This window comes from Branchiostoma lanceolatum, chromosome 3 (genome assembly GCF_035083965.1).
Source record: "Branchiostoma lanceolatum isolate klBraLanc5 chromosome 3, klBraLanc5.hap2, whole genome shotgun sequence".
In the NCBI taxonomy this organism is placed as follows: domain Eukaryota; kingdom Metazoa; phylum Chordata; class Leptocardii; order Amphioxiformes; family Branchiostomatidae; genus Branchiostoma; species Branchiostoma lanceolatum.
The window spans coordinates 7297120-7307865 of NC_089724.1; the positions used below are offsets into that span (position 1 = coordinate 7297120).

The following is a 10746-nucleotide window of genomic DNA, read 5'->3' on the forward strand; positions in this document are numbered from 1 at the left end:
TCAACTATATGCAATAATTCAACTCTCATGAGTTGCCACACATTGTACCGATTACAATTGTCACGCAATAAAGTTCTTCTTTATGTCTAAGTGTTGATATGACCCTTTGCTACGAGTGAAGCTTGCTTCAGTTACCACAGGTCTTAGCGGTGCCAAAATACACGAGTATACTAGTATTGCTAAACCGCATACTGACCCATGCTTTGCAGTTTCTGCGATAATCACGTGCTCATAACGATAGTCATATGGCCTGCTTTATATAATCTTCTTTTAAGTTAATGTGTAATATTTTCAGCTGTGGAGAAATGGCGTACCTAACAGCTTTTCTTCTAGGGATAGCCATTCTGTGCACAGGCGTAACATCCGACCCAGGTAAGCAAACGTCTGGACATAGATTGTTAGAAAGAGCTACTGAAGTAGAAATATGTGACGTTTTAGCGTGTAAACATGAATAGTTGGTTTAAGGAAGATCTTAGTTTGAGTGGAAAATAATAAAAAAATGATAATACTGAAATAGCAAAATACTAGCTAGCAGTCAAATTTTATAAAAATAACATCATCAATATGTGCTATTATCCAAATTTTGTAATTTAAATAGAATATAGGCCGAATGCCATTTTGTAACAGAATGTAGGTTGCATAAGAGAAATGAACTGTATAGGCTTTCCATACACATGAATACTGCAGAAAAAATCGTTTTCCTAAGGCAACTAGACAAACCTTCCAACGAGAAACATATCTGTTATTTTGTTAAGTTGAATTTATCTAATGATAGTTAGTTTTATTTTGTATCTGTGAACTGTATCTGTTCAAAATGTTTTGTTTTGTCGTGACCTGTACCTAGCCCAATGTGGCAAAAATGTGCAATTATACATCTAGTTGCTTGAGTAAATATTTTTGGCGTATCTTATTACCTGGATGTCTAACCTTCATCAATGCATGTCTTCATTCTTTATCCAGTCTGTGGAGGCGATTACTCCGGTACCACGTCCGGTACCATCGTCGCCACCCCCGGCCAGGGTCCCTGCCTGTGGTCCATAGAGGTACCCGGGGGGTCCTCTGTACAACTCTCGTTCGAGACGTTTCACCTTCATGACGCGGATGGTGACGTCACCGTGTACGAACACTGCAACGTTGGAAATCAGCTAGGTCAGTCATCTTGAGAAATACTAAAAGAAGTCAAATGCTAGATTCATGCGCTATTTACTGGGTAATAACAACTAATAAAACAGATCTTCTGTTGCAAAATTACCACGTTAACATATTCCAGCGCGTGTGTCTCATAGTCTATAAGCTAGTCGCTTATTTTTCCACTCTTACTGTACAGTTTACCAGTAAAAACTTAGTGCCATGCAGCACCCAAGTATGTTAAGCTAATGGGCTTCTACTCTTCCTGATTCTAAGAAAACACTATGAGCTCGTATTGCATTTTGAGGAAGGACTACTGATGCCCAGAGATTGCCATTCTAAGTTCAATATACATGTAGAATAACAAGTTATCATTTATCGCAGCAGCATTTGTCTATATGTTTGCCTGTTTTTTTTTATTATTTGATTGTTTGATTGTTTGTTTGTTTGTTTGTTTGTTTGTCTAAAATAAGGCTCATTTTCTGTAATCGGTAGGAATATTCAAAGGACCCAACGTTCCTCCGCCGGTTACTTCTTACAGCAATAAGATGGTGGTGGCTCTGACGTCACCTGGACTCGGGACCGGTACCGGCTTCCGTGCTCATTACGAAGGTGACTGCTTTCATGTTTGTCTCGAATGCTTTGGAACTGGCCGTTCTCCTGTTACCCAGTTCTTTGCCGTGTTAACTTTCTTTAACATGGTGCTAGAGTACCTACAACCTACCTAGCCCATGGACCAATGGCTAGAATGATTACAAACTTAATTAAGATATTTGCCGCAGCACACATTGCTTAAGGATGATCATTGGCTAGTTTAAACAACATCTTTAAGTAGTATTTATATATTTGTTTATTTATTCATTTCAGCTCTATTACATCAAGGTGCATGTGAAAGAGCAGAGAGAGACAAGCGATGTCCTTTGTGTATCCCAGTCCAATATAGAAACAACAACAGAAGATAAATGATAATTTATAGAAGATAAAGGAAAATAAATAGTATGTTGACATTTGGAATGAATCGATACTTTCCAGCTGTCCCTGTTCCCAGAGTCGCCGGGGGAAAGCTGCACAGTACTCCTGATGACCTTTCACCCCTCCACATTGAAGAGGGCTGTTTGACTCACGCGGTCGGTACCTATATTTGCAGCTTAGGCCATGCTGATTTGATTATATGGATGACGTCCACTGCGAACTCGAAACTGATGCGAGCGCGCGAAAAAGAAAGTTTGGTAAAAAGGGTTGCCTTCATTATGAAAGTGGTCAGGAAGATTGAACAAATGACTAAACACACGACACATGTATACCAAACAATTACAGATTCTTTATTTTTGTTCTTTCACATCTTTTTTTTAGACTTTGGCTTTGACTTTGGCACTTTATGCCATTGGCATCTCTTTATTTTTTTTCAATTTACGACATATGTTTGCTCATTTTGCAGCTGCTTTGTACGATGTACAGTCTGGTCGAAAACTTTTTTGTTAAAACAGACGTAAATTGATGCACGCGTGGATGTCATCCATATAATCAAATCGACATCGCTTATATTTGATCATTTTGCAGCTGCTTTGTACGATTTACAGTTTGGTCGAAACCATTTTAAGCGAAAATTGATGCGCGTGCGGATGTCATCCACAAAATCGAATCAACATGGCCTTATCTTTTGCCTTTGGCAGGATCTTTGGGATTCTAATCACATAGTGGATGATGCGCAAAGTTCACTACCAATTGATTTAACACAACATCGGCGAACGCAGCATGAATATACATGAAACGTATAGACCGTGAATAGCACATCATATCTAATTCATCTCCAAAAGCCAGCAATAATGGTACTTAACGCGTTAAGTGGCTAGGAGGCCCGATGACCTTGGTCGTCCTTCAAATTTTGATACCCCTATACACAGACGAAAATTGTTGCTTGGACCATAGCCTGAATTATTGATTATCAATCGATAACAGTAATTTTCTACATGTAGGATTATCCAACATCAAAACGATATGTATGTGGGTATCAGATTAATCTAAGGTTTTGATATTATATAATTGACATTTAAGTGATGCCTTATTTGAAATTTCGCTATGGTTGCACTGTTTCATTTATGAAGAAGGTGGTATTAATTTAACTACAACCAGACCTGAAAATTGCAGATTGACTTAAAAATTGAAAATTCCTATGTAAGATATTGATATTTTACATCTTTTGCTTAATGGATCTCATTTCTTATCTTCAAATCTCACTCCGCAAATTTTACCTGTAACCCATGGTCTATGTTAAAAACTAAGGGTTTCCATATTTAAGCTTATTTTTAAATTTGTTTTGCTATATGTACCAATATTTTTTTTCGCACCTCGGTTACTGTATTGTTCCCGCACTGTTAAGTGTTTCATACTTCGTGACATGTTTTGCTTTTGCGTTTGGTGATGCCGCTTAAATAAGCATGTTTTGCTTAATGAGTTCGGTGTCCCTATGTGTTGTTGTTGATGTTGCAATAAAGACTTACAAAATACAGTCATGATGTTGTTGCATGACTGTCTACCAATGATGACACAGGCTGGTGAACGCTGGGCTACAGAAGATGAGAAGGGCCTGTGGAACTGCGTCTGTGGCGGGAAATACCGTGCATGTTACACCGTGCGCTGCCTGACTGGCATCTCTGCAGCTGTAGGCAAAGACGGGCATTGGGCGTGCCGCAGCCACCAGGTAAGTTCCTTTTCGCTTCAAAAAGAATTCTTTATTCTTTATCAAAAATTGCAACACGACAATACACAGTGGAGTGCCAGGCAGACAAGCTGGTGTTGTGAACCACTCAACATTACAATTACATTAAATACAAAAATAGAACACTAGCGGCGATCCATGGAATGGCACAATATAGAATTAGTCTCGACCAGACTAACTGCGCCGGCTATAGGGAGAACATTTGCCGGGGGACTTTGGCCATGGAGGGTAACATTCGCAGGGTTGCAATATTGGACCCTATCTTCGTAGCCGACTCCCTTCATACAATTGACTCTATTTTGGCCAATTTCTACTATTTTCCCAGCGACCCGCGGAGTCTGGTAGAGCCTAATATTTGATAGTGCAGTAAATATCAAGTAGGCAATTGAGAGGTGTCACAACAAAAGGAATACTACAATGTAGTAAAGTTTATCTGATCATGTTTTGACTGGCTTCATAAGCCGTATCCGACGATACAAAGCTGTTGAGTTCTTCGTGATACGTAACACAATTGATTAATGTAAAAAGAAATTGAAAAATTTAGGGTTATAAAGTTATCTCGTCTTCTGTTCACAACTGGTTGGTTCCTATGAAAAGGTTTTAGAATCGTATTTCTAGAATGGGCCTTGCAGGTAGCGTCTACAAATACTTTGATGTCGCTGTTTTTAGAAAACACGGGCTTCGAAACTTCCCGGACAAGCCAAATTTGTCCCGGTCCCTCTCATCGTGCAAGCTGTCGTTGGATTGGTCAACTGGTCTCTAGGCAACGCCGTTGAGGAGCCCGACCCCCAGCAGCAGATTCTGGCTGATCTGCAGGCGCTGGACAACAGACTGGACGATCTGCACGGACAACTGGACTCGTTGCAGACCGGTGAGTTACGCTTACTTATAGGTCCCAATTGGAAAAAGGAATAGTTCACGGGCTGTTTTTTGCACCTTCGGGCGTGACCCCCACGTGGCCCCGTGGGACACCCTGCGACTGCCGCTGCGGCTATATTAGGGCCCGGTCGGGACCCCGAATCATTTTAACTCGGACTTAAAATCAACGCGGGACCCGGTAACATAAGGTCGTCGTGAGCCCGAGGACGCCAAGAGGTATCCTTCCGATGTCCAACAGTCCACTGGGACAATTTTTTGTCTTCGGGGCCCGGCCTGGACTACACCCCCTTCGGGCACTGGTGCAAAGTGACCGTAGCATTCCCAGTATTACAATTACTAAGACTGGTCGCGTTGTCCAGTGTTCTCACAATGATGCCGTGGATTTTAATTTGTGTGTTTCCTCCCATAGGTCAAAACTGGGCCATTGGCGCCTCCCTTTACGCTCAGGCCGAGCAGAGGCTGCGGGACACGCTAGACTACCTCACCAATGTCCTGTACGTGGACCAGGCGGGGCAGATGCAGCCGAGCGCCGCCGCGCAGCAGTGGGCGGACACGGTCCTCTCAACGGGACAGGACGGTCTGTTCTCGGTAGGGTCTAACCTAGTCGTCGGCCCCTCAACATTTTCAGGGCTTTCTCGGCTAGCTACTACGCGCTTCTATAGATAGCCGCCTGGCCACGTTACACCACACGGGACACTTAGCCAAGCCAAGCGCAACTTCGACAAGCTTTCACAACATTGCTTATCATCTGACTGGAAGATGCATCGAGAATATTACATAGAATCTTCCCTCCGGTAGCATTTTCTATGATATCGCATTCTCGTTCACATCAATACCAGTTCTACTGCCATCATGTCGTTAGTTCTGCAAATACATTTTTGGCGATGTCTCAGGTGCGAGCCTAATGGTATTGTATTGTTTTCGCTTACAGGTACTCAACAGGTTCCATGAGATGGTGGTCGGCTCCTCGGGTCTGTTCGGCTCCAAGTCCCTCCTGCTCACGTACGACGCCACGTTGGCGTCAACCACTCCCAGGGACAGTGCGGCGTACTGGAACAAGGTCAGATGTAGAACATTATTACGTTTAGTTTGGGATTAGTGATTCATAAAGCTTTTAATCAGTACGCTATTACACAGCCTAATGGTAATATAGTTTTCCGCGGTTGTGTTCTAACCCAACGTAGACCAATGTAGATGTAAGTCCGAGTTAGAATGACTCGGGGTCCCGGTCGGGCCCCAAAATAGCCCGGCAGCCGTAGGGTGTGCCTCGTGGCTAAGTATGGGTCAGTGCAAACAAAAGCCCGTCAACTACCCGGCTGCCCTTTTCCCAATTAGGACCTAATTATAAGCATTAAAGGATATGCTTACGCTTAGTTTTATCTTCATTGTTCAGCTGCTGTGGTTCTACGAGTACACGTACTCTCTCCAAGTGGCCGGGTACTCCGCCTGGTCCACAGCGCTGAACATGAAGGGGAGGCAGGCCGAGACCTCAGCCGTGATGGCACGGGGACGGGGCAAACTCAGCGAGCAGGCCTGCTTTCTCGAGATGTACTTTAGAGGTAAGGCCATGTTGATTTGATTATATGGATAACATCCTCTGAGGACCCCAAAACTGATGCGAGCGCGCGAATGAAAAAAAAAAAGTTTGGCAAAAAAGGTGCCTTCATTGTGAAATCTACGACAAAAGTATCCGTTTGTGGCAATATACAGCATGTATTTTCTCATTTTGCAGCTGCTTTTTACGATTCACGGACGAAACTCGATGCGCGCGCGGATGTCATTCATATACCAGTAATCAAATCAACGTTGCCTAAGGAGGAAAACACACCACAGAGCAATAACATAGTTTCAGTTGTCCCTCTAACTACTATTGGAAAGTAAGGTCTTCGTAAGACATTTTAGATGCAAGAGTCGGTATTCCAATTGATTTTGATTAATGTGTATGCATGTATAGATTGTTACTATTGTTATTCATGAATTAGATTTGTTGGATATCAAAATTGATAGATATTAGCAATAATCTAACTGTCAAGTATATATGTAAGTTGCCAAACATTGTACCGGTTACAACTGTCGCGCAATAAAGCTCTCCTTCTTCTATCTTGAACAATCTGACGAAAACGAACAATAGGACGAAAACGTCCTCTGTTTGGTTGATCTAATAAGTTAAACACACTTTTCAAAGCAAATGGTACAGTATATTTCTCGTTCGTTCCGTTAGAATGGCCGGCCGGTACTTATGGTCTCCCCATGACCAACACCGGGTGCCCCGTGGCCGCGAACGTCACCTGGGAAACGGGATCTCGTTTCCAGGATACCGGCGGGTACAACGAGTGGTCGGACGGCCTCCACTTTCCAACAGACACCTTCCTCAGCGGCAACGTGCGACAGGAGTTCTGTATGAAGGTATTGCTTAACCTTGTAAACGGATGATTTGACGCCATGTTTTATGCCTACCCTGGTCATGAGCATCTCTAGAGCAGCTAGACTTCCTCGGCTACTGCAAACTTCTATAGCTATAGTCGTCTGGCCACGTTACACCACGCTGCAGACCAGTTTAGAGACATAGTGGGCCACACGGGACAAAGAGCAACCCATGCTTTCACACCATTGCTGTTGCTTATTCTCTGACAGTGGAAGATGAGAATATCACATAGAATCTAGCTTCACACCGGCAGCATTTTGTAAGATCCCTAAATAAACCAGAGCAAGCTGCTGGGGAGACCTTGCCAACACCACTCCTTTCTTACATCAAACGCTATCTGCTACACACACAAAATCAAGGCCATAGCAGGTCCAGGACAAAAGATTTCAAAACAGGAAGTTCTGCTGCAGTACAAAGGTCACACATCATAGGGTCCAAAATTGGTATTGACCTTTGTCTTGCCAACAGCTACAGACAAACCAAATATCACAACAATCTATCAAGATGTTTTTGAGCTATGCTAACCACATTTGTGAACACAGACAGACAGACAGACGGACCACAGACAGACCTAAAGCAATACCTCATTTTTTCAAGGAGGTAATGAGGTCCTGATTTGAGTACCATCACATATCAAAATGTGTGGAATGCCTTCCGTTGGATGGCAAGTCTTTATCAAATATCATTTACTTGTTTTCAGACGTCTGGCGAAGGTGGAAGCGGAAAGTGGCCGGCAGGGAACTACTGTATCTTCAAGAAGGGGATGTGTCCTAAAGGTACGTATGCATTTAGCCAAAGATTTCATGTCACATCCTGAACCCCTATCTCACTTAACCCGCGACACCTTGACGACAGAACGATTTGACTGCGCGCTTAATGAATTTCACAGATAAAAACAAATCCTTTGACGCTTTGTGTGTTTTGTTGTCTTTTTTACGTACTAGGACGTGTACAATGACAATACTAAGAGTCATTCCAATAATAAGAGTCTAAGGGGCTATGGACGCTGCATGCACAATTTTAGACTAACGGTGCACACCCCCGTTCTTCCGCGACATCGGGTAATATGTAGGTTAACGCAAATTCAATTTAGGACACAGCGAGGTCGCTAACCGCGCCGCGTCCAGTGAGAAAGGGACTTTACCTTCTTTGTCTTATAGATCTACCCATGTTCTCATGAAAATCAATGCCAATTGGCAGACTGAGTGAGCATGTCATGCTCCACAATGACGCAGTCACATATGCACACTGGTTTTGAAATATACTCAGTCCCCTTTTTTTACAATTAAACGCAGATTTCCACGAAGGCCACATCACGTGGGACGACGAGGACGTGTTCAACGATAACGAAATCTCCGGCGCACTGCCTGATGGGGTGTATGACGCCAACACAGAGATCCACTACTGCTGTCGTGAGGACGGCTCATACAGGTGACGTCACCAACATCATCTTTCATTTCTGTTGAAATTCATAGTTGTCGAGATGTCTTTCATTGGTTTGTCGCAGTTAAACAAACTGAATTAAAAAACCAATGTACAAAGAAGTTTGAGCCTAGCAGTCCAGTTGGCATGCAATCATCTTATACAGTAGAAACCGTGTTTTTTTGCAAAGCCTATTTGTCAGCTCAATTTTCCCGAATACCAGGCTTTTCCGTATTCAAAAACCAATAAAAATACCAACAACAGACATCATTTCACAAAATATGCTGTTAAACAGCTCAGACCTATCTCATTAACCTCCAAATTTGCAAAGATTCAGTTTAACTGATACGAGGCAGTTCGGCAGCCTTAAATGCCGTTCTATCGTCCACAACATTGTTGTCAAAAGACAGGCTACATTTCAAGTTGTCAAAAGACGTGACAAACCAAAATGTGAAAAACATTTGCGTAGTCGGTTTCGCTCAGCTTGGTATGAGCCTAAGGACAGAATACTCTCCAAGCAGAGATTGATGGAGAAGATTGTGACCTTTTTATCATATGCCCCGTTTTCTGTCGACACTCTCATAGAGATAAGCATTACACGGCCTGACACTCTTCACCAACGGGGCATATAATAAAAAAGGCCACAACTTTCTCCACCAACCTAGATCTGCTTGGAGAGTAGCACAGAAGAGACTCGGGAGCTATAATTGTTTTGGATACCAGGCTGTTTCGCTTGCACAGGCATGACCAAAAAACTAATCGCATTTCCTATCAGGTTTCTATTTCAAATGCAAAAGAATACATTTCTCTCGCACACACCAAACGTTTAGTTTGTAGAATGTTGTATATCAAGCATGGATATAAACGTTTTGATATTTTTCTTATAGCACACCGATACGTCTCCCGATCTTGGCTCCCTTCTACCTGTTTCGCCATCAGCAAGAGTGTCAAATGGTAAGGGTAAACATTATAACAAGTGTAATATGTTTTGCCTGTAAGATACCAACAAACATTTCTGTAACATTGATATATATTGTGAATAAAAACAACAAAAACATTGTTTCCTATTGGCCTTGATTGGGGCTTTGTTTAATGTTTTACAATGTTGGGACAAACTACCTTCTCTCACCCTGGACGGGGGGGGGGGGGGGGGCGGTACCGACTTCCGAAGACCTTTGACCCAGCTGTGCTGACGCCACACGTGCGAAATTACGTATCTTCAGCACTTGGGTCAGATAACTGATGAAGACCGAGTGATTCGGTCGAAAATTCCGGGGAGTGATTTTTTTGAGCTGGAGAAAATTTTATTTCTCATAAAGTATTTTACGATCTCAGATGGGGTCGAGATAGTCTCTGCCAGACTAACTACACCAGGGTTTCACTTGCAGGCTCCTAAACGGGTGAAATGTGATCTTCACTGTGGACTGACTCTACTGGCTAATTATTCCTTTTTCTGCCGAATTCTACGATTCATACGCCCGTAAGAGAGCTGGTGGAGGCTAGGGTCGAGATGAACTTTCATGCTTATGTTGGCTTTTATTTCTATAATGTTTCAACCAAATTTCAATACCGATTATTCCATATGCAGATAAACTGTACTCAAATGTGTCAATTTTCTTCCTTCAGGTCGAAGGCATCAGAAGTGTCGTGAACGAATGGTTCTGGTTCGACGACGATGATTGGTTCAACCACAATGAGCTGGGCGGGGCTCATCCTTTTGACGATGGGGATCCGGAAAACCATAGAGTCCACTACTGCTTCTACCAACGGGAGGAATAGGCCGATCCCATAGCGCCCCCCCCCCATCTCGGTTAAAAGGTAGAAATGGAAAATGAAAGAATATTAGAAATGCAAATATTTGACGAACATGAAGCCACTCTCTCATTGGTCGAACCATGCTATCATTGGTTGAACTGCTAATTGTGATTGACGGTCAAGATCGGTCTATATGCTGAATCGGTGTCTAGAATGTACAATCCGACCTTTGGTCCTGTCTTTCAAAGCACGGCTGTGCAGAAATAAAATCTAATTATGATAATAAGCTGCCACACAAGTGCTTTGTTTGGGGCGTTGTATTTGTAGTTCATGATAAGGAATATATTTTTCATAGAGCTCAAGGTGTTCTTGAACTATTCAACGTTCTGGGGTATGGTATTTATTCTTTTTGGAATTC

At 42.8% G+C, this 10746-nt stretch overlaps 1 protein-coding gene across 1 annotated transcript; it reads left to right on the forward strand.

The window, feature by feature from the left end:
* The first annotated feature begins 250 nt into the window (after positions 1-250).
* On the forward strand, positions 251-10626 carry LOC136429927 (uncharacterized). The gene is made up of 14 exons (XM_066420107.1): positions 251-372; positions 961-1149; positions 1624-1740; positions 2161-2255; positions 3680-3829; positions 4517-4718; positions 5136-5314; positions 5658-5786; positions 6120-6285; positions 6948-7132; positions 7852-7927; positions 8447-8582; positions 9461-9527; positions 10200-10626. Exons 1-14 carry the CDS (start codon positions 279-281, stop codon positions 10350-10352), a joined length of 1938 nt encoding a protein of 645 aa, XP_066276204.1. The 5' UTR covers positions 251-278; the 3' UTR covers positions 10353-10626.
* Positions 10627-10746: the final 120 nt, after the last annotated feature.

Coding starts and splice junctions, on each gene's coding strand:
- LOC136429927 (XM_066420107.1), top strand. CDS start 279: ATGTGTAATATTTTCAGCTGTGGAGAAATGGCGTACCTAACAGCTTTT. Junction 373..960: donor AGGCGTAACATCCGACCCAG/GTAAGCAAACGT, acceptor TTCTTTATCCAG/TCTGTGGAGGCGATTACTCC. Junction 7,928..8,446: donor GAAGGGGATGTGTCCTAAAG/GTACGTATGCAT, acceptor AATTAAACGCAG/ATTTCCACGAAGGCCACATC.